At 39.3% G+C, this 24087-nt stretch overlaps 1 protein-coding gene across 8 annotated transcripts in view; it reads left to right on the plus strand.

The window, feature by feature from the left end:
• ZNF462 (zinc finger protein 462) overlaps window positions 1-22179 on the plus strand; it is an 89591-nt gene extending 67412 nt beyond the window's left edge. For all 8 annotated transcript variants that reach the window (XM_090132602.1, XM_090132600.1, XM_090132605.1 and 5 more), the window contains 6 exons: window positions 5125-5386; window positions 7462-7598; window positions 13126-13349; window positions 15766-15898; window positions 20666-20780; window positions 21931-22179. In XM_090132602.1, coding sequence (XP_089988728.1) covers window positions 5125-5386; window positions 7462-7598; window positions 13126-13349; window positions 15766-15898; window positions 20666-20780; window positions 21931-22132 — 1073 coding nt within the window. In that variant the 3' untranslated portion in view covers window positions 22133-22179. The remainder of the gene's footprint in view (window positions 1-5124; window positions 5387-7461; window positions 7599-13125; window positions 13350-15765; window positions 15899-20665; window positions 20781-21930) is intronic.
• Window positions 22180-24087: the final 1908 nt, after the last annotated feature.

A 24087-nucleotide genomic window follows, 5' to 3' on the forward strand; every position in this document is an offset into this window, starting at 1 on the left:
TTTCTTAAATAGGCAGTTTTTCTTTCATTTCTCAACAGTTGGTCATTGTCTATTGCATAGACTTATTCTAAGTTGTGTTCTTATCTGGTCTTTTTTTTGTTTGTTTGCTGTAGTTGTCTTGTTTTTGTCCATTTTATTGTTGTGTTCATGGTTATTGATAATTCTGAAAATACTTCCAAATAACTAAAATATCACTTTATTGCCGAGTAAATTTATGTAACACATTAGATGCTGCAGAGGATCCATGAAAATTGGGTTTTCATTTTGTTTTTGTGGTAGGTTTTGATTGTATGTATATTTCCCCCATGTATGGTTTCAGAGTACGCCATGTCTATCAAGCTGGGCTTTCACCCTTGCACTGCATTGTGGGGTGGACTGCGAATGCCCTTTAGGACAAGGCAGTGACTTTCAGTAGAGTTGACACACAACTTCGTAAAGTTTTTTGAATGGCAAAATCACTTACTTGCCAATGAAGCATTGTGGGCACCTCTAGAAATGCTATCTTTCTTCCCTCCTTGCAGAGACAGTGAAACTCTCTTACGCATTATAACTAGCACATGGCAGTAATTTAGATGTGGCTGTGTTGATGGGACACCATGCAGACAGTCATTTCTTCTGCTTTTATTTCAAGTAGTCATTTCCCATTTGGATATGAGAATGCCATTCTATACAAACAGTGGATGTTACGGTCTTTTAGATCCACAGGTGCTGGTATGAAGTCAAGTACTTGCTGACCTTGTTACTCTTCCTGTGCAGGTAATCTGTAGGTAGATGTGTTCAAAATTCTAGTCATGAGACTTGCAACATTGCCACTGTTCAGTTACTGTTAATTTGTTCCTCTTGACGTGACTATAGATGTCCTTTCATTTACTTCCGAACATCCCATGCTGTTAGCTTGCTTTCAGAGTTGCACAGCAAGTCCTTACCTTCACTTTATATAAAATTATTTTTAAATGTGTTCAACAGGTGTATGTCTTTTTTCTTTTAAGTTATCGGGGCTATGTATTGTCATTTACTTTCTTGTACTTTGAGGCTGTTGTATAAAAGAGAAAACATCATTGTTTTTGTTAACAGTAATCAGTAATCAGTAATCAGTACTTCCTGGTATTTCATTTGTCTTCATTTTCTCTCCTTCTATGTGTTCTTTTTGGGTCATATTTTATATTACTTAGTATAAATTCTTTACCTTTTCCCTTTGTTTATTTTAATGTCTTTCTTCTGTTTTCTGACTTTGATGTAGTCTTATAAAGCCATGTTACTTTTTTCACACATGGATGCATAGGCCCAGTTTCTGCTTCCAACCAATCTTGTTAATGATTTCCTGGAGTGCTTCCAACCCTATGTGCTTGGGGTACAGGAAAAAGGCTGAGGTGGAACAAATGTATATGCATAGCCATGCCTTAGTTATTGGGTTGCTGAGGGAAAACCTCTTCTCTCTTACTCTTTCGTTCTCCAGTCTTAACATCCAGGCATCACGTTGTAGCAGCAACACTGTCAGAAGGTGTTCATCAGGTTGGCACACCAGCTCGAGGCCTGAGTAGATGCAAAAGTGCTTGTAGGACTTGATTAACATCTAAGTCAGCTTTGCACCAAAGTACACACAGAGCAGTCTGGAGCATCAGTCTACACTTCCAGCAGAAATAGAGTAGGTGCACACACAGAAATGCTTTGCCAGTTTGAGGCAATAGCAATACTACTGTGCTTTTTGTTAAAAATCACTGTACTGTTGCTTCTTGGCTGTTTGTTTTGTTTTTTATTTGCTTCCCTAGCCCTTTCTTCAGTTGCTGCTTTTGAAAATAATAAATATCCCAAGGCCTTCATTGCCTTGTCTGTTAATTGCTCACAGTCCATTCTGTTGCTATATGCTAAAAGGTATGGTTGTAAGAAACTAAAGGCAGTGTTTCTCTCTCAAACCTTCACTCATTTTGGAGTGGGCATGTGCAGTGTGGTTCAGTGCTTGGTGAAGTTGGTGGGAAATCTCCCATGCCTTTAGTCAGCTTTGAAATTTTGGGTGAAGTCTTCCTTCTGAAGCCGAGTTGCACATCTATACTAGGAGAGCTGTCTAACAGGCTGCTTATGAGAAACCACAGAAGGTCTATATATGTGTTAATACTGGGTGTTTATCTTCAGGAAATGCGAAATCTTCCATATCAGAAGGATTGCAAAATGATGAAAGCTTTTGCAAGGCAAAAGGGAAAGAATACACAGGCAGAGACAGGGACCTGCGTCCTACCATCGTTTAAGGCTCTCTGTAAAAGCACTTCAGTTGATTTTCTTCTGTAAATTTCATAACTACCTTTGTAAAAGAGCAATCCACTAAACACTGTAATGTGTAGCAATTTTGAATCCACGTTGAAGTAGAGTTAAGAATTCTTGCATGCTAGAGGTAGAATTTGCTTTTCGCTATTCTGGATGACAAGGAGAGCTACTTTGTGCTTGTGAATAGTCATATAATGATCTATTCCTTCAGTTTTCACTTATGAGATTTCATAGAAGTATGTAAACCACAGAATCACAAAATGGCCTGGGTTGAAAAGAACCACGATGATCATCTAGTTTCAACCCCCTGCTACATGCAGGGTCACCAGCCAGCAGACCAGGCTGCCCAGAGCCACATCCAGCCTGGCCTTGAATGCCTCCAGGGATGGGGCATCCACAGCCTCCTTGGGCAACCTGTTACAGTGTGTCACCACCCTCTGTGTGAAAAACTTCCATCTAATATCTAACCTAAACTTCCTCTGTCTCAGTTTGAAACCATTCCCCCTTGTCCTATCACTATCCACTCTCGTAAACAGCCATTCCCCCTCCTGTTTCTATGCTCCCTTCAAGTACTGGAAGGCCACAGTGAGGTCTCCCTGGTGCCTTCTCTTCTCCAAGCTAAACAATCCCAGTTCCCTCAGCCTTTCCTCATAGCAGAGGTGCTCTGGCCCTCTGATCATCTTAGTGGCCCTCCTCTGGACCCACTCCAAGAGCTCCATGTCCTTCCTGTACTGTGGGCCCCAGGCCTGGATGCAGTACTGCAGATGGGGCCTCACAAGAGCTGAGTAGAGGGGGACAATCACCTCCCTCTCCCTGCTGGCCTCTCCTCTTTTAATGCAGCCCAGAACACAGTTGGCCTTCTGGGCTGCAAGCACACACTGCTGGTTCATGTCCAGCTTCTCGTCCACCAGGACCCCCAAGTCCTTCTCTGCAGGGCTGCTCTCAAGGAGATCTTCCCCCAGTTTGTATAAATGCTTATTTACAAGTTGAAAGCTGGAATAATAGACACCAGACATCTTTTTTAAACCTGCAGCTTTCTTTGGAGTAGACATCACTGAGGCCTTTGGAGGGAATGTTGATGATGTGGTGGAAGTTTTTGATGCTTTTGAGGAGCAGAATGTAAATCACTAGCTAGACCTTAATCTGGTGGGGAGCTTCAAACAAAGGGGAAAAGAAAAGCTTGACGTTTGAGTGGGTGGAGCTCACTGTGAGCCCTCCATGGTGGGGAAACCTGCTGTCGAAGTGGTGAAAACAAAACTTGATAAATGTTGTATTGTAATCCAGCCTCTGTTCATGAGGCTTGGATAGGAAAGACAGAAAAGTATTTCATTTAACAGAATCTTTCATGTTTGCTTTTGTTTTTGTTGTACACCTGGAGATGAAGCCCAGAGAGCTCGGAGACATTCATTTCTAGCTTTTTTTTTGTTTTTGTTTTGTTGGTGTGTTTGGATTTTCTGTTGTTGCTGGTTTGTTTTTTGTTTCTCAGGCATGTATAAACCAAACTCTCTTTTGTGATAATTAGGAAAAAGAGTGAGCATTTTGCTCATCTGAAGACAAGTGGAGGAATCCCCATGCTGAGTGCTGTACAGGACTGTTTGCCTTTTGTTTCTTTTTACTAATTGGTTATAATGGATGGTGTGTCTATATATCTATCTATCTATATATATATATATATGAGAATTCCTACATATCTAGCCTCAGGGAATTAAGCTTTGGAAAATGAAGTACCCATCAAAGGAGGAGTTGGCTGTATAGTTTGTTTCCCAACTTCTTTTCTTTTTCTCTCTTCTTTTTTTTTTCCTTCCTCCAAAAAGCTTAAGAAAAGTCTTTTGTCTTCTTTTCAGGAAAGTTACACTGAAATTAATCTGTGCTTTATTCATCTGCTTTCATTTGTGCCATTCATGGGCAGCTGTGGGTTATATAGGACAACGGAGATGAATTCCTAACCTCTACGTTCAAGCACTGTGTTGAGAAAGGTTCAGCACACACCCTGCCCTTTTTTGTGCGGTCCAACTAAAGTATTACAACTTTTAGTTTCAGTACTGCGTTATCTCTGAGCTGTATTTTTCCACATGCCATTAAAATGGTATGATAGAGTTTTCTTGGATTTAAAAGGGATGTTTCTGTATAGATGTATCCATAGAAAGAGGTCTTTTTCTTATTTTAGCAAAAGTTAGTAACTTTTGAGGAAATGCAGCTTAGAAGTTTGCTTTACTGGAATCTGCGATTAAATATGTTTTTATTTTTTAATAATGACTTGATTTCAAACATCCTGAACAGAGAGTACTTGAATTTACTTTTGTGAACATGACTTCAAATGTGACAAAGTAAAATTTTATCATTTTGTGAGTTACCTTTTAATGTCTCTTAAATAATTCCGTGAATGAGTAGCGATGAGTATCAATTTATTTTATAAATATTTTTTTTTCCCTTTTAGGTAGGATACTCAAATGTATCCTATACCAGATCATCATCTAGTATTAACTGGCATAAAATATTTAAGTGGATCTGGTCAGATAGATGCATGAAATACCTAAACACTCAGCCATACAATTAATATGGTTTACTTCCACAAATGAAAAATTCTTAAAGGAAGACTTCTTTTCAGACTGCTTTTAAGTTAAAGCTGTAATTTCTTCTCCCTCCTTCTCCAATCAGATCTAAAAAACATAATTTATACTGATCACCTTTCATACAGTAGAATTCACATTAGATTAGGAGAAGTGCTACACCTCTACTTCTTAATCCCTTTATAAAGTTGTCAGTGGATTTCAGTATGTTGGTCAAACACTTGTAAAAGCCAGTTGGTACTGAGAAGATCTTTTCAAATTTGCTGATCCACAGCTTCTCTCTGTTTCTCTGCAGACTCTTCATACTCGGAGCCTCCTGATGTTCAACAGCAGTTGAACCACTACCAGTCTGCAGCTTTAGCCAGGAACAACAACGTCAGTCCAATCCCACTTTCAGGGAGTGCTTCAGGAATGGAAAAAACGGAAGCCATCCTTAACTGTGAATTTTGTGAATTCTCCTCGGGTTACATACAGAGCATTCGGCGTCACTACCGTGACAAGCATGGAGGGAAAAAACTTTTCAAGTGCAAAGATTGTTCCTTTTATACAGGCTTTAAGTAAGTACTGTGGAAAACAGATAAACTGAACTCACAGGGGTATTTTAGCTCTTGAAAAGACTTCTGAGATCTTTGAGAGCTGGCTGTAGCAGCAGAACATGGCCACTGCTGACCAGAGAGAGGAACATAGGAAATGCCAAGCCAGATCACAGCAGCATCCATGTAATCCATTTTCCTCTCTCCTACAACAGCCAGTACCATCTGCTGCAGATGAAAGCATTGCAGCAACTTTTACTTGCTGGAGGAGATGGAACAGGTAGTGCTTTTCTTTAACATAAGCATTTAGAGGTTTTTCCTTGTCCTCAATTATGAAAGTATATTTTACAAAAATAAGGTCATTTTCTGGATGCATAGGATAAGTAAGGGAAGATAGGGAGATGGGAGAAATTACATAACCTTTCTCCCTTCTGAAGAAACCTCTCTCATGTAATTTTATTTCTTCTACTATTCATCTAGCTGGAATGCACTCTCCAGAGTTAACTGATAACATAGAAAGGCATTTCAGCAAATTCAATTAGATGTTGCAAAATTTAAAATTTCAGCTGTCTTTGTGTGTGTGTGTGTGTTTTAGCTGCTGTTCTCTAAGGAAAAAAAGGCTTATGCACCTGTGCTCTTCACCATTTCGTTCTAATATGCTGGACCCTTGCGTCTACATCCCTTAGCTAGAATTTGAGGTCTCAGATATATCAAGTTCTTAAGAGACTAGTGACAATATACAGTATGATTGGGTACAGGAGAAATGTTCTGTTGAATAAAATATTGAGCACAAACCTTCTCTCAGCTAAGTGAATCCACAGAAGATCAACTTCTAGCTACGCATCTGTTGCCTTTGTTGCTTCAGACCCTCCCTGCCTCAGTGATACAGTTTGCTGCTTATGCTTTATGTACTGATTGCTGTATATCTTCAAAATTGCCAATGATCAACTCAATTCAATATGCTCACATCTTGTGCATTTTACCAAGATGAAATAATATCGTCTTAAATCAAGGGCCGATTAAATATGATCATACTTACAAAATTTGTATTCTTTCATGTAGTATCTCAAACATGCAAGGATTATGTCTTCTTTTGAAAGTATACCATGTTTCCTCTCTTAAAAAAAGAGCAGAAAAGCCCTTACAAATCCCCTCTTCAACTCACTGTGGAAACTTGAATGCATGAAAGAACTCACTGAAGTTAGTAGGAATACACCTGTACAATAAAGACATCACTGGATTGTGCCTGGAGCCACTTGTGTTAGTAAACTATTTCATGCTCAAGCTGACAAGCAGAATTCAGTGTGGCAAACTCTCCACTCTCTCTTTACCCCTACTTTAAGTAAAAAAACTGACCACTTCCCCCAGGTACAGACATCTCTCGTTTCAGTAGTTGAGCTAGCAGTCAGGTAAGTGTATAATTATTTTCCTTTGTATGGAGGAGGAGTTACATGCCTCTTCAAACTTTTAAGTATGCAGCTAAGGTAATGTCAACATGAGATTTTTTGTTCAGAAGTGCTGTAGAGTATTCATTCATTCTTCTGTCTTAATAAGTGGAGTGTTCTTAATCTTGGATTTTCAGGTCCTCATATCTGATGCTTTAAAACTGATCACCCCGAGCTCATGTGTGTTTCATTTTCCAAGTCCAAACATTTTAGCTGTTTTCGGAGTTATCTTATAAAGATAGAGGTGGCTAAGGATAAAAATCTGTATTCACCTCTGTAATTTCAGAACTGTTAAAAGGTTTTATTCAAGTTACTAAAAGTTGAATGCACAGAATATTTCCACTTGAAGATAAATAATGAGCATGAAAGATGGGGATTCTTTTGTTATCTTAACTACAGCAGTGTGACTATAGAGCAACCCATGCAAATGAATATCTTGTCAGAATGTGTGTCAGTTATTTGAGAATACAAGCCTGCAAATACTCATGTGTTGCTCATGTGAGTAGCCCTGCTGAAATGCCAAGTGGCATATGAAGACAAGGCTGAGAGATATCTGTACTGTTTTACACGACACTTCCCTTATAGAGCTGTGACACTTCATCGTTCACTGCACAACTCTTCTGACTGCTCCCATCTCTCTCTCGTATTTCACAGATCTGCTTTTACTATGCACGTGGAAGCTGGGCATTCTGCAGTTCCTGAGGAAGGACCCAAAGACCTTCGCTGTCCTCTTTGCCTATATCACACCAAATACAAACGCAACATGATTGACCATATAGTTCTGCACAGAGGTAATGTGTGTCCTTTATGTACCTGCCTGAATGAGAGAAATGCTGAGCAATGCCCTTGTCTTTCAGATTGGTTTCATTAAATTTTCTCCTCTCTACATATGCACAAGTATATTAAATCGGCCATCAACCCTTCCATATCTTTTGTTCATTTCTGAGTGTACATCTTACTAGTTTCCTGTACAGTTCAAAGTCAACTGGTGCTGAAACATGGCAGATTTCACCTCTCTAGAGAAAGAGCTTAAAAACAATTTTAACAGTCTTCAAGCACCTGCTTACTAAGAGTAGCAGTAATATGCAGCTTTGATCTAAGCCAAAATTGTTTCCTGCTTTTGTCTTTGTTACTGTGAAGTCCTTGCTATCATAAACTGTGGAGCACAGTGTATCAACCAGCTATCAACACCGCAGAATATCTCCCCATTGCTTGTTTGAATTTTTTCTCTTTATGATGTGTTTTACTGTTCTAGAATCAAACCAAGAATTAACTTATTTTCATTTTTCTTTAAGACTTCAGTTCCTTCTTCTCTTCTCCTTTCTTTTTTCAACCTAACTAAAAGTGGGATTAGGGATTTCTACACTATATTAACTACAAGCTTCCTAGCTCAAAAGAGACAGCTATTTGGGCTCTGTGGGCTGGGATTCCTGCCCATAGCTATCACATTTGATGCTTGTAGATGGTCTGTTGGCTGCCAAAATCCTAATCCATGTGGTGGGATGGCACTCTGCCTGCTTGCAGGTTGGGCAGAGTTTCACAGTCAGATACTGGTGGTGTACAAACACAAGTTTTGCATGCCATCTTTTGCTGGAGGAGATCCTGGTGTGACAAGTGCTAATGTAATTCCTTGTAACATACAATTTCCCAGTATTGGTTACTTAAAGTCCTTCTTGTACCAAAAGAGTGATGTTGGCAGACTTGATGCAAATTTCTACCTGTTAGCAGGGCCCTTCTGAGGAAACATCTGGGTAAAAGTGACCTGCCAGTGATTCAAAACACACATTACAAAGCTGCTTTGTTTAGTTGTAAAGGTTTGTCAGATGCATTTACTTCCTGCCTTTGAAGGTGTTATAGTGTCAGATTTTGCCCAGCTTCAGGACATACTCCAGAATTAACTCGCTTCAGAGGAGAAGAGGGTTTAGTTAAGCCATTTGCAGTGTACTCTGTGGTTTCAAGTGTTGTCAAGGTGTGTCTGGTTTGTTACTTGCCAGAGCACCAGTGAACACTGCTTTTTAAATTATAGATAGAATGAGGGAGAAACTGATGGACTTACTTAGGAGAGTTCCCATCAAATGTAGACTTTACAGTGGGAGTTTCTTGTTGCACTAGTAGAAGAGCACTTCATGAGCGTAAGAAGCTATGCTGCTTTTACAGAGGTGTTTCTGATCAATTACAGGAAGTTGTTTACCTCCTGAGAGACACCAGATCTGTGCTTTTGTTTAGCTGTTGCTTCGCTTGCACAAACCAGCCTTTAGTCCTTGTGCTGCTGAAACAACTGGTAGCAAATGACAATTATACATCCACCAGTGCACTGGAAGAGATAAATCAATAAAATAACTTTTAATACAAATGGGAGTTTAGCTGGTAAAGAATCTATTGAAGGGAGCACAAGGATCTTGTTAGGCATCAAGAGTGATGCTAAGAAAGTAAGTATGGTCATCCTTTAAAGTTCTTTCTAGTGCATGTATCCAGGTTAAAAACAAAACAAAAAATAACCTTTCAGTTGTGTTTATTGCTTGGCATCTGAAGCAGATGATTTTGACAAGATTTAACGTGCACTGTTAAATCCCCCTCATGAGAGAGAGGCTGAGAGATGTTGAATGCAGCATGAGATATCTTTCCTCTTTCATTGGCTTTGTATTTATAAAACAAGCATAGTCCTGAGCTGTGATCCAAAAGAGTTAATTTTTTAGGTAGATGGAGTAGTGCAGTGTGTAAAATCAAGAGCGAAGGATTCAAATTCATTTCATATTTAATTTTTGGCCAGTGTAGAAAGACACATTTACGGATGTGTAACTATTACATTCTTTCCAAATTGTTGCATCTAAAGTCCTTGATGAAGCAGTGTGTGTTTAAAATTGAGATTATATGTGTCTCTTAATTAGTAGCTGCAAAATTTGACTTGTACATGGCTAAAGCACTATGAGCTGTAAGGCTGAATGGTGTGTAAGAAAGAATTACACAAGGAATTTGCTTCCTGTTAAGGATGTGAGGAAACAGGATGTGTCCAGGAGTCTTTCTGCAGGTGTAACCTATTCTGTTCAGTCAGTTCTTTATCAGTATAAATGCTGTTCATTGTGTCCTTTCTATAGGCACGTGTGGAGCATAGGCTTCTTGCCTTTTGGCAGGCTGTATCAAGGGATTGATACAGCTAGGCTAGAAGGTTTGGTCCTCTGCTGTGCAGGCATGTGAAGAGATAAAGTGGTTAGGCAAGCACAGCGACCTTCTATGGAGAAGGAAGAGAAATCTTGCTCCACAGCCAGCAGAGCAGCTTAGCTTTAACTGAGTCTGGACAGCACAGTTCAGTTTCATTATCCCTTTTGGTACCATTCCCATCACACATTTTGAAACACATTAATTCTTACTCAGGTCTACAACTTACGAAGATCACTATTATGTCTACTTTAAAGTCCTTGGGGTTTTATATTTTCTTCTTTTTGAGATCATTTTACTCTCTTGCTGATACAAATAGGGATTTTTTTTTCTTCCATTTAATAGAAATCTCATCTATTTCTATTGACTAGTAAATTCAAGACAAAAAAAAAAAAAAAGAAATTTTCAAATTACTCTACCTCCCCAATGACTTTGTTGCTAAATATCCTGTTTCCATACACATGGTTGTTTCTACTATTACCCCTTGTGTACACATCTTCACTCATACGTACCCCAGTGCTCTGCTTGCTTTTGGCTAATGGAACACAAAATGCTATGTGGTAAGTGACTGTAACTTTGATTTACACTGATTATGGGCAAAAATACCTATGGACAAACACCTGACATAACCAAATAATTTGTAGGACTGTTTGTACTTGGTCTATGTTTAAGGGAAGGAATTGAGTCATGTATGTTATGGTGTGTTGTTGAGAAAAGATTTTTCCTTATATCGACAGACTGATAAAGCCATAGTCTTTTTCTATGCCTTTGAGGAAAAAAAAAATGTCTGCTTTGTGTTTCTGTACTGCAAGTGCCTACTGCATTGGTGGCCCTTCAGTGTGTTCTCTGATCTGCTCTGGAATTAACCTGAATATTTCTGTCTAAGATTGAGTTTCTTAAACTAAGATCATGCTATTTAGGTGTTTGTTTTGTTATTTTTATTCTTTTTTCCTTATTGCTACAGTTCCACAATTCATGGCATCTTTTTTTTTTATAAGGCATACACTGGAGTCCTTTTTTAGACACTGTTGAAGTCTGAAGAAGTTGACATCTGTAAAACAAACAAAAAAACTCACCACCTAAATCTTTCAATTTGTGTAGGAACCTTTATGGTTTGCTGGAAGTTTGCCAGTTGTTTACATATGATAAATGCATTCTGAATGAGTAATTAAATACAAACAGCTTTATAAAGGCAAATCAGGTCTGGGAACATCACCTTATAAAATGTGAAATTCTGGGTCCAAATGACTCTCTAAGTTCCAAGTCATTGCTTGGAGGAAACTTAGTATGAACACTCATGTAAAACTTGTAAATCATCCCCTAAAATCCTTCAGGTTATAATTGATGTTTACTTTTATCTAGTTTTGTTTTTTGTTTTTTTTTTTTCTCATGTTACTGTGCTGCCTTTCAGTTGATGAGCATATGTGTGATTGTCTGTGAGATAATAGGTTTCCCTGATGTGAGCTAGGAGATCCTGCATTGCTCCACAGTGGTAGATAAAATGTTTTTGTGGTGTTTGTTTGTTTTTAAATTTGTGCCATATGCTAGAGGAAAGGGGAATTTTCAGATATTTTAGTTGGTGTTTCTTTTTTTGAACACTTAACTTGGCTTTTTCACTTTCGAAACTGGATGCTTCACTTCTGTCAGGAAGTCCAAAAGCATACAGTGGCAAGAACCTTCTAAAAAAGTCTTTGTCTGACCACAGAATCACAACTTTAAATTCTGTTGTCTTTTAGACTATTTTTCCTTCCCTGATTGCCACATTGAAAGGCCACAATTCAGCATCTGTATAGCTAGGGATGTTAGTGTAGAACCACAAGTCTTCAGCATTTTCAAAGACATAGCTTTGGGAAAAGCTGTACTTTTTGAAGTAGCCAAAGAGGAAGCCATGAGGTAGGAAACCTTCAGTATTCAGGGAGAAACTGAGGAAGATAGAGTATTTTGAGGGCTGTGGAAAAGGTCTCGTGAGCAGTGGTGGTGTGTGGACTGGCTAAAGATGAGAGAATAGCAGAGCTTTTGCCACCTTCCAGAAAAGCCATAAAGCAATCTATATTTCTTTAGTTGTCTTTGGAAGTGATGTTACCTACCTTATTATACGGAATGGATCATTCGCTCTGATCTGCACGAAGATTGCCCCTTAGCCTTCATGTTAACTGAGTTTCTGGCCTACAGTTTTTTGCTCTTTTTTTTTTTTTTATCTGTTGTTCATCATGACCTGTATGAGGAGGATCCTCCTCTAATCTGCAGTCCATAAGGTATAGCAGCACTAAAGTTCAATGTTAATTAAAAAAGCCAGTTGAGTAACAGAAGCCTGTAATTGGTCCTTAAAGGATTTTCTGGTGACCTATTGCTGAAAGATTAAGTTTGGGATTTCCTTTCTGCACACAGTTTGGGAAACGCAGTGGAAGGGTGTTACACACATCCGATTCTTACTCTGTAAAAAGATTGAAATTAATTACTGCTTTGTTAAATGTCTGTATTTTATTTGAGAGGCCAAGAGTTTAGAAACTCAGTGAGAGCATTTGCAGTGCATGCCTATGTCCTTGACGTGAACCGTGGGATGCATGATATGATGTGTGTGTAGATCTTGAGCCTAAGCTTTCTGAAAGTTACGGGTGTTTTGGGAGACTGTGCTGCTGGCTGGACTGCGTGGCCTCTTCTGGGAGAAGGTACTGCCCTCCTTGCCCCCTCAGTGAGCAGCTTTCAATATGACATTGAGAATACCAGCTCTGATTTTTACAGCACTCTGCGCCTTCCATTTTTATTAGATTTCTACCAGCCATTTCTGGCTGTTGTCAAGTGCTGAAGCAAAATGGTCTATTGATTTGGCTGATTTATGTCTGCTTTTGAATTCTCAGGCTCTGCATCTTGGCTCACAGATGGAGTCTCATTCACCCCCAGATCTCCAATCCTATCCTTGTAAACCCAAAGAGCAGTTGCATTTGTAGTGTTGAAGGATTAACCCTGTTGTTGCAGAGAAGTTATTTTGTGGGTTTTTTTGTGCGTGTGGTAGTCCAGTTTGGTTTCTCACTCCTATGCAGGCAAGCTTGCATACCTATAAAGGAGGTTCTGGTCCTTGTGTGGGTGGTAGTTTTCACCCTGTTGACACATGTCCCGATACTTTGTAAGATTTGTTAAGTGAACCTTGTCCTGTTCCTACAGAAGAGCGGGTCGTTCCCATTGAAGTCTGCCGTTCCAAACTATCAAAGTACTTGCAGGGAGTTGTTTTCCGCTGTGATAAGTGTACCTTTACCTGCTCCAGTGATGAGAGCTTGCAGCAGCACATAGAGAAGCACAATGAACTGAAACCTTACAAATGCCAACTCTGCTACTATGAGACCAAACACACAGAGGAACTGGATGCTCACCTTCGAGATGAGCACAAGGTAAGCTTCAAATAGTTTTAATTTGTAACGATCTCCATGTAAATGCTGCATTTATGGTACTTGCATGTATCCTGAATTACTCTGTACACTTTGATTACCCAACCTGCTTTCCTTCCATCCATCTGAAAACTAATTCCATATAGAACTTAAATTCCTATTTTCTATTATTCCTTTTTTTTTTCTCCCCTCAGAAATTCAAAATTGAGGATTTCTGAAACTGTTTAGGATGACCAGAATTAGCAGACTATTTTATGCAGTACATGATCATCTGGAAAAGGCACTTGTTAGTGTTAATTTTATTTAAAGGAAAAAAAAAAACAAAAAGCAAAAAACAAACAAACAAACAAACAAACAAAAACATTGTGAAACAATTTTAAGGCTGTGTAATTCAGCCTGTCTAACCGGCAGGAGATTCCAAACAGAAGATTGCTCTAGCAACTTCAGCAGCATGTCATGCCACGCATATTTTAATAACAAAAAGGGCAATGCATCCCTATTTACATTCAACAAGGGAAAGATAAACAGCAAATATAACCAGGTCCTAGCTTAAGACTTCTTTGGTGTTTTTGTGGAGCTCTCTGGGAATCAGTTACAAGACCTTGCATAGACTCCTGTTAGCTTTGAATTTCTGTATCTGTAGCTGAGATACTTCAGTTCTACAACTGAGATGTGTTTTGGAGTACTTATCAGAGTATTTTCTTGTCACAGGTCTAGAGAGGCCGCTGTTTGCCTCTATCTGTTAGAGGCAGTATCCTCACTAAAACTCCCACCCAAGTCTTCAGTAAAGCTCACTCCCACTTCTTTGACTGAACAACACTTTTCTTATCACCAAACATATTTACATTGACAGTATTAGCAGATAAGAAGTCCCAACAAAACTACACACTTAAAAAAAAAAAAAAAGAAAGAAAGAAAGAAAAAAAAAAGAAATCTTGTAGAAGCAAACTGTAAACTTAGGTTAGCCTGCTATGTGTAATTGCCCACTTCTTCATTATTCTTTGAGAGTCTTCTGCAATTCACATGGTATGTGAGATGCTCTGAATCTTCTAATCTTGACATGTGCAGGAGGCATTAATCCTCCTTCTTTTGACAGTGGATCAGCCTGGGAAGATTATTCCCACACCTAGTTTTCTCCTCCAGTTTGGACCTACAATAATATTCCCAGGGGCGTATAGGATATTTTTTCACCATCTCTTTTTGTAATTTATATCTTACTAATTTGTGTCTATGTTCAGTGCTTAGATACACAACTGATATATTGTGCCTTAAAGAGTTCCTGTGCATGAGAGGAGTTGAATTCAGTGTCCTGCATGTGGTCTTGTCTGTTTAAGTCTCCATGGATAACAAGTCAAGTCAGAGAGCCTCATCCTGGCTGTCTGAATGAATAGCTCTAAGAACCTGATTACCTGTACTCCACTGCATTTAGGATAGTTGCTATTTGGAGATACGCTACAGTTTAATTCACATGCTCCTTTGGTTCTTTCACGTTTCTGTAGTAACATATAAGTTAGCCAGTCGGGGTTGATATTTCATTTAGCATCTTGCAGGATGTGCTGTACTGCACTCATTCCTCTCTCTCCATCCTCTCTGCCTCTGTGGCTCAGTGCCTGTGCTGCTGGAGGGCTGTTTTTGCATGAAAGATGAATCCAAATTCCCAGCAGTGATCAACGAGCTCAGAGGGCGCTTGTCATCCAACAAGTATTAGCTGTGGTGTCCTGGTCGTGCTCCCACAGTCTGCCTTCTCTGTAAATCTGGACTGTTCCTCTGCTTTTTCTGGTGTATGTGGAGGAGTTCCTGACTTCTGTGCCCTAAGCTGCTGCTTTCATACTGCTGCCCTGATCTGTTTAGTAGCTGCTGCATTTTACCCTAGGCTTAGCTGAGTTTGACTGCTGGATTAAATGTTCCCATTATAGTCTATATATCAGTTTGCAAAGCACTTTGCAGCCGTTTGTAATGAGAATTAATCTGTTATTAATGAGTGAAAGTATGTGGTATGAAGCAGCCATGTGCTTAGTAAAGGACCTGTTCCTTCATGCATGAAGCTGAATGAATCATTTTTCTTCCTTGTGGATGTGCAATGGCAGTATTTGATACAGCAGTTGAAAGGTCCAGTTAGGATACAACTTAAAGAGCTTTGCGTTTCCTGGACTTCTTTGCCTTCAATACCTTAAAAACAGGAAGAAATTAGGAGAATTTACTGAATGCCATTAATTTTTGAATATCAAAATGAGAAATACTGATTGAATGGTGAAAAAACGATCATGGAAAATAAATGTCTATTAAATTAATGAAGTCTGCATGTCACCTCTGGCTGAGCAGGCTTTGGGGTGTGCTGCATTTCATTTTGACATATGTGTATTTTTTTCTGAGTAGCTCATGGTTGTGCTAATGGCTGACAAAAGTGTTTCTGTCAAAGGTGAGTCGTAATTTTGAGCTGGTTGGACGGGTTAACTTGGACCAGTTGGAACAAATGAAGGGGAAAACAGAGAGCTCCAGCAGTGATGAGGAAGAAAAAGAAGAAGAGTTAAGCCCCAAGACTGAAGAGAGAGGTCAGTACAGCTTTTTGCTTTTTTTTTTTTTTTTTTCTCCGCAGTGATATGCTGCAGCAGTCCCACCAAGCAAGGTCAGCTGTTCACTCCACACTACATTCTTGTAGACTCATGCAGGCATGCCAGCAGGAGCAGAATGCAGTTTTTGTGAAGAGACATCACCAATCCTGGGGAAATATTATGTTTCTAATCCTAATTACAGTTTTCTGACTGTTAAGAAAATATATTTTTTAATGACTGTTAAGAAAACACAATTAGGATCTTTGCCTTACCTGCCCATGAAGTTAACATCTAAACATCTTGATGCTATTCAATGTAATATTTTAGTGGTCTGTCAGATTTTCTGTGTTGGTAACCAGTTTTTAGCTTCACCCTTGTCATTGGTCAAGCAGGGGACAAAGAGGTCATGCCCAAACTTTTTAGTTGGCTATTATTAACTCTAAGTCCAGCATTCCTTCCTTGTCAGAGAGTCATTCTTGTTGTAGATGTTGCAGTTGGCGGCTCTAGAACTAGGGTAGAACTATGCCCAACCTATTTCATTGTGTTTCTTAAGGTTGAGCCTAAGTTTGTGTCAGTAATTAATTTCATAGACTTCAGCAAGGCTGGGTCATGTACTTATTAATGCACAAATTCTAGTCAAAGTTATGAAAAAGAAAATCCTCCTGTAAATCAAACTGTGTTGTCTTTCTCCTCTCCAGTATGAAAACTAGCTTACTGCAAGTATCTGGTCTAAATTGTTGTGTAGCCTGCTCTGATATTCAGTTCATCAGTTAAATGCAGTATGTTCACAACTCTTTAATGAGCCCTGTGATGTCTGAGTGTTGGGTTCCTGGGATGCCTCACCCTACTGGTGCTGGTAACTGCAGTTAAGCAAGTTTCTACATATTTCATTAAAAATATCCCAAGATGTTTGCCTTTTTCCTCCCGAATTTTCAGCTATCAATAGAAGATTCACTTTTAATCCAGGAGTAATTCACAAAAGAACAGATGTCTCCCCAAGTCCTCCGTACCTTGAAGACTAAACTTTATAAATTTAAAGGATGTTTTCAGAACAAGAGGGGCTTAGATCATTTCACATTTTTAATAGCCAAACCCCAGTGTCTTGGCTTTTGTTTAGTGTCCCTACAGCATCAGTTCAGTCTTTACTTATCACTGGCACTTCACTTCAAGTGTAGTTAATGATAGCTTTTATTTAACTGAGAAAAGAAGGTAGTGGGACAGGAAACCATTTAAATTTTAATGTAGAGTATCCTTTACAAACGTCTTAGATAGCAATAGTAGAAAAATCAGGTGATCTTCTAAAGAGGTAGGTATTTCAAAGTTCTTGGACATTAACTTGTTAGGAAACACACTAGGATGTCTCTTCAGATAGTGTTTAAATCCTCTGAGCTTCATGGCTGGAACGCTGACTGAACAATGCCTTGACTACAGGACCACCCCCCTCCCTCTCAGTTGCATATTAGTCTGCTGATTAATGTTTTGTATAGACCCACAGCTAGCAAGGAATGAAGAGTCATGCTGTCCTTGTGAGAATTACTTTAGCATTACGTCCAAGCACAGGTGCTGAGTGACCTTGGAAACCATGGTATTCGGAGCAAGGGAAAGAAGGTGAAGTCTGACAAGCCTTGCACATCTGTGTAAATGGGAGGGAGGGAGACAGCCCAAGGTGAAGTTCCTTGTTAAAATTATCTCTCGGATACTTGATTATGTGACATTTATTGTGCAAACATAAAAATATCACCTTGTACACTGGAGTTATACATTCACAGGGAAAAGAGATGTGTTATCTCTGTGTTTCATGTGAGCAATAGTTAAGCAAGTGTCTTAACAATTCTGTTTTCATTTCTTGTTTTTTTCATATGTTGGTGTATTTCTTGACAGTGACTTGTACATGATCATGTATTTTTTAAAAAATAACATGCGTATTTTCTGGCTTGTTGTGCAGATGTTCTTTCCTGACCATAGGGGCAGTGTTTAACTTGTGTTAATTTTCCTCCCTTGAATCCATACCACTTGCACTACGACATACTGCAGTAGATAGAAAATGCAGGAAATATTTATGCCAACTACAAGGAGTTGTCTTTGCTGTACTTTTCTTCTCAAGATGAGGATTATCACTTTAAGATTCAAGATACAAAGTACACTTTTTAAAATGTCCTGTTGAGATAGGTGTGGTTGGATGCAGAGTTGTATGCTGACATCTTCTCGCAGTGGATTTATAGAAGTTACTTCTACCCTAGAAACTTTTGCTTTGTTAGCAGAAGACCAGACCTGGGCTTTTAAATATTGCTTGTCACCATGGCTAATGGTGTCACAGCTTTCAAACCACATCAAACTATGTAATCTCATATTCCACTTGGGTGCTTTTGACAATTGTAGTCTTTGTGGAGTTAGCAGGAAGTGTGATTTGCTGAGAGTGTCTTTTTGTGTCCCTGAGAATCTGGAAAGAAATGCTGTCTGAACCCTCTGAAGCCTGTGACTTTGGCAGAACTAGGATTTCTTTCCATAAGTCAAAAAAGCAGCGTAGCTTCTCCACTTCAACTTCAGGCTAGTATATGAAGATCTGAAGGTGCAAGAGAGTGTGCTTTTGGGCAGTGGATCAAAGAAGGACTACTGCCCACGTGATCCCACAGAGATGGGTATGTCCTGTCAGCAGCAGATGAACAGCTGTGTAGATGGAAAGGGAAAAGAGTATTTGGCTGCTGGTGAAGAAAGCAAAAAATACAGTGACCTGGGGTGAAGAAAGCAGCAGAGGCTGGAAAAGAGGGTGTCTGGTGTACACCCCAGAATGAAAAGCTTCCCTTGCTAGGAACTGTGTCTCAGATGTCCTCTATCTCAACCTTAATTCTCTGTTTCTTAACAGAAACCAGAATCCACTTCCACAGTACAGGAAAAAAATGTGATCCAGAAGTGCTTGTACCTGTTGTGCAAAAAAAAAAAAAAAAGAAGAGGTCAGGTATCTCTGCAGGTTGTTATCTGTCATCTGTAGGCCCCAGTAAACAGGTTCTGATACACCTCTGTGGAAACAGGACAGATTTGCAGCTCTAGGGGTGAAAACTATTGGGGAGTGAACAATACAGTATTATAAAGATCTGGTGGATTTACTGGAGTAACACTTGCTGTTCTTAATGGAACTGCAGATACAAATCCTCCCTATTTATTTCAGCAAAATGTCCTCTGTAGTGCATATCTCCTTTCTTCAGAGGCCCAGAATAGAGTTCCTATTGTGTACTATCTGGTTGGCAAGTTCTTGCAGAGAACAGCTTTTTTTTTTTTTTTTTTTTTTTTTTTGCAGAAAAAACATCTACCCTCCACAAATAATTATTTCTGTACCACACTTGTCTGTGTGTTGCAGTGCAGTAATGAATTTGTGCCACATGCTTGGCAGTAAAATTCAGATGGGTGCCCTATCCTAGGAGGTGCTCAAGGCCAGGTTGGATGGGGCCCTGGGCAGCTGAACTGGTGGGGGCAGCCCTGCCCATGGCTGGGGTTGGACTGGGTGGGCTTTGAGGGCACCTTCCAACCCAAACCATTCTGTGGTTCCGCATATGATTCTTTGTAAACTGAACTGATAGTATTGACTCCCTTTCTGGTGTTCTAGTGATACTGCATCTGGTTTAGTGATACATAACCACATCATAAATCACTGACAAGAAGTAATACAAAGTGACAGTTTTTCTTTCAGGGGGAAGAGACAAAAAGTGATATTAAGGACAATTCCATATAGAACTTTAGGAAAGAATAACTAGTGATAAATATGTTACAAAAAAAACCTTTACAGAACTTTACATGCAGATAATAGTGAATGTGTGGACAATGTTAAGATCGTGGGCTGATCTTGAACGTAGCAAGTCCAGCAGTGAAGAAATCAAGTGAGCAGAGATCAGAACCAGAATGAAGCAAAATCCTTTTTATTATGTAGTTTGGAAGGAGTCAGAAAGACATTCTGTTGATTTCTTGCTTACGATAATCCCTGCTAAGGAATTAATGCTCTGAGCAGATGGTGCTGTCTCATATCCAGCAAAAGAATCAAGTGAGATAGTCCATGCAATTATTTTTAATGGCTTGTGAGGAGATCTTCTTAATTTGCGAGAACAAGTTTCATCTTTTGTTAAGGCTGGCTGTGCTCATGTGGGGGTGCGTTTTCAGAAATACCATTCCAAGCTGCCAGTGACTTCACTTATATTATTGGGTGCTTGATACTCCTGTAAATGAGGCCCCAAGCAGTTTGTGTGAAAGATTAGAATGGGATGAAAAACCTGTGCAGTTAAAATATAGGACTTTTTAGAGATACTCTAAGACTTCACAGTGAAGAGTCTCTTTATTATGAGGGTCACATGTTAACTGTACGTGTTTGCTGTCTAAAGTTTGTACAATCAATGCAAAAGCTGCAGATTGGCTTTAGTGCTTTAATTCATATTGCTTTCAAGACATTTTTTTACCAGCAGCTTATCTCAACACTGGTTTTGAATCAAAACCCGATGGTCCCTTCAGTTATTAAAACACAAGGACATGAAGTAAGTAACAGTTTTATTACACTTGTTTGCAGATACACTTTAAGATTTAGGATGTGATTTGTTACTTGCAGTGTCATTTTCATGTGAAGCAATTGCATTTCCACAAACTTAGTAGTTGATGGATAAGTCTTTTTACCTCCTAAGGATACATCTTCCAATTTTGAGCAGTGGGATGAATTGGAGCAGCATGAAAGTGGTCACTTCTTGCCCTGACACTTAAAAATACACAGGCTGTGCTTGCCTTTTCCAGATTCCATGATGTTTCCTGACAGTGGTCCTCCAGAGAAACGCTTCCCATGTGAGTTCTGTGGCCGATCATTTACTGAAGGCTCTGAATGGGAGAGACATGTGCTGAGACATGGCATGTAAGTTCATTTATTCTCCTTTGCCAAAAAGTCAAAGGTGACAGTAGATCTTGTGTATTCCCCCATCGTGTTCATCACCTCCTTAAAAGACCTGTGTTGAAGGCAAACACAACTACGTGAAGGAAGAATTCTATTTTAAGCATGGCTGCAGTTATTGGATATCTCAATATGAATTCACTCTTTGTAACCCTGCAGCCCATGTAGGCTGTAGACTCTACGGCTGTCCCTATAAGAATACCACTTAGATGGCTCAGGATTAACTTCAGTGAGGGGTGCTGTTGATTTTGCTTGCCAGCCAACCAGCATAAAAATGGCAGAAAATTATGAAGAATGTTCTAGGAATGTCTTGGGTCTTTTTCTGCTTGTATCGTTATGTTTCTTTGGTGCGTTTGCAGCTGAACTTGTAGAGCAGTACAGAGAATTAGGTGCAGATAAATACCAAGATTTTAAAGAGAAATAAAATAGACCATTTTGGACTCCTCCTAAAATGTACGTAGTGAAGTTCGCTGCAAAGATCTTTGTCTTTTTGTAACAAAAAGTTTGAATGCTGTGCAGTGATAAGCATCACAGACAAGATAGCTGTCTTTGGAATGCTTATTTTCCTTCTCTTGATGAAGATCATGTCTGTAGCAGAGATGTGTCCGCTGACAGGAGTTTCTTCAAAGAGCAGATCTCATTCAAGGCTGCTGTCCTGAAGAAGGCACTTGAATACAATATTGTGGTTTAATTGCTGCAGGATGAAAAATACTACTTACGCTTAATCTTGTCTATCTAGATGAGCGCATTTGAAATATTGGATCATTACTCTTTGGGAAAGGTACTCTTTTCTTGTGCCTTTGTTTGGCACCTAGTAGGTCTCATTTACAAGGGAAAGGGGAGAGGGGAATAAACTTTAAAAAGTTGCAAGTGAGGTTCTTCCTTCTCGTGCCATATTTGCCCCAGCTTAGAGGGAGCAAAGGCTTTATTTCAAAGAAGGAGTTTCATGGATCCCAATGGCGGCTTCGTTCCACTGTCAGCACGAGGTACAGTGGTGTGGCTGCTTGCAGCTAGCTACTTTTTCAGGAAGTAATCTGTTTTTCCCCTGTGTGTGATTGGCTTTATTGTTCTCTGTATTGATGGAGCTTCTGCATACTGTTACTTGGCTTTCCAGGGCACTGAATGAAAGCAAGCACGGGACAAGTGAGGACAGCCAGCCGAAGGAGGACATGGAGGACACTGTTAGCACACTGCCAGAAGAAAAAGAAGGCATTGAGAAAATGGTGCTGGACTATTCTCACAACAGTGAAACCGTAGTCAGTGTGGTAACTCCTGACAAACCTCTCCAAGAGATCTCGGAGGCCAAAAATGAATAAGCATTTGGTGTGATTTTAATCAACGTACTTGAACAGTGATGAGTGGGATAGGGTGGGCGGGCGGGGCGGGCAGAAGGAAGAAATAAAGCTGCTTTTAGGACTGAATGATCTATTTTCAAAGCACTGGTACCTGTGTGAGTGTGTGTATATTAAAGTTAAATATTTAAGTGATGGAATAAGTGGCTCCATTACATTGCTGCATCCTTTCTTCTGGATCTTGACAATGGGAAGTTAAATTCATCTTGGACTAATGAAGAAACTCCCCATGTTCCAACATTACACAACGTGCTTTGCAATGGAGATTTGGATTGTTTATGAATGGAAGCATCGTGAGCGTGGAAAAAGTTAAGGGGGATAACTTTTCAACGCACAAATTTTGGTGCGTTTTTCTAGTTTTAATACATATTGCTTTTCCAGACTGAATGCAACTGCTTTAGAAAAGAAAAAAAAAAAAGAAAAAAAAAAAAAAAAAGAAAACAAAAACAGAAACTGCTTTGCTTAAAACAGTCACCTGTTTCCTAGTACCTCAGAATTAACCAAGGGAGATCTCTGCATTTGTCAGTACTACCTGTTGTCATTGTGGTTAAATGTAGAGAGACTGCTGGGCAAGGTGGTGAATGGAGGAAGAAAAAAGTTTTAAAGAAAGAAAAACAAATTGTGCTTAAAATCCCAGTGTGGGTTTTATTTCTTAAAATACTGTGATTTTTTTAATTATTTTAGTAAAAAAAAAAACAAAAAAAAGAGAGAGAGACTTTAATTCCTAGATAACTGTTTGTGAATTGTCATCCTTTATTCCAGGTAAGCTGTTTGTTAGTATTCAGTTATAATTTTAGGATTTGATAGATTTCATGTGACTGATTGTGCGGTTTTGTTGGCCGCCTTTATTTTCTGTCAGCCTGAGGTGTTACAAATACAGCACAATTAAGTTTCTCATGTAAAATGAATTATTTCTTTTCATGGGGGGACAGGGAAAGGAGACTAGATCTTGTGAATAGAACTTTTTGTTGCTGTTGTTGTTGTTGTTGCTATTAATTTTAAACATACGGAAATAACAAAGACGTTTTAACTTTTTTTAAGAAACTAAAGAACCAAACTTACAGCACAGCTATGCAGCTTGCGGGCCAAACATGTAGGTCCTCATAACCGTTCTGTTGCTTGTCATATTAACATCTATCAGTCTCACACCAGTAACTTTCTGTTAAGATTGGCTGCCTTTTTTCTTCTGTCCGTGGTGTGCGTGCTTCTTTTTTGTTTTGGTGTAGTGGGAGGGGAGGGGTGTTTGTTAACACATCTTTTTGCAAGCAGAGGTGAAATAGTTACTTACGATATTGAGCCTGGAGAAATACTTTTACTTGATTCAAGGTGGAGTTGCTGAATTTTTTTCCCTCCTCCTTAGCTTTTAGCGTGAGGGGAGCAGCGTAGAATGAATAGGAACCTGCATACCTAAGTGGCTGATCCTGCACTTTTCCTTGGGTGGAAAGCCTACCCAGCTCAAGGGGAATTTTGCCTGAGCAAGGAATACAGGATCTGGTGCCCATGGTATGTTCTGATTGTGAACAAAGAGTTTCTTTCCAAAAAGTAGAAAGTACTTGACTGAAACCTAGTTTTAGAAATGCATGTGTCTTTGTTTGTTTTTTTCGTTTGTTTTGGGGGGGATCTATGGGAGGGGGAGGGGGGAAAAGAGGAAGCTGCTGGGGAAATGATGTCTCAGAGAGCTTCATATGAAATTGATGGCAAAAATGTTGCATTTGTGGAATAAGTGCTACTTGAGAAGCATGGTGTTTTGCTTTTGGGGATTCATCAGTTGTGGGGTTGGGGGATTCCTTTGATTATTTTTTTTATTATTATTGTTGTTTTTCTGCCTTTTTTTTTTTTTTCTTTTTTTTTTTTTTTTTTGAGGTAGGGAGGGAATGTCATGTGAAAAACACATTGGAGGGACAAGTATAAATACACAT

The sequence above is a fragment of the Phasianus colchicus genome, chromosome Z (assembly GCF_987193195.1).
Source record: "Phasianus colchicus chromosome Z, bPhaCol1.hap1.1, whole genome shotgun sequence".
In the NCBI taxonomy this organism is placed as follows: Eukaryota; Metazoa; Chordata; class Aves; order Galliformes; family Phasianidae; genus Phasianus; species Phasianus colchicus.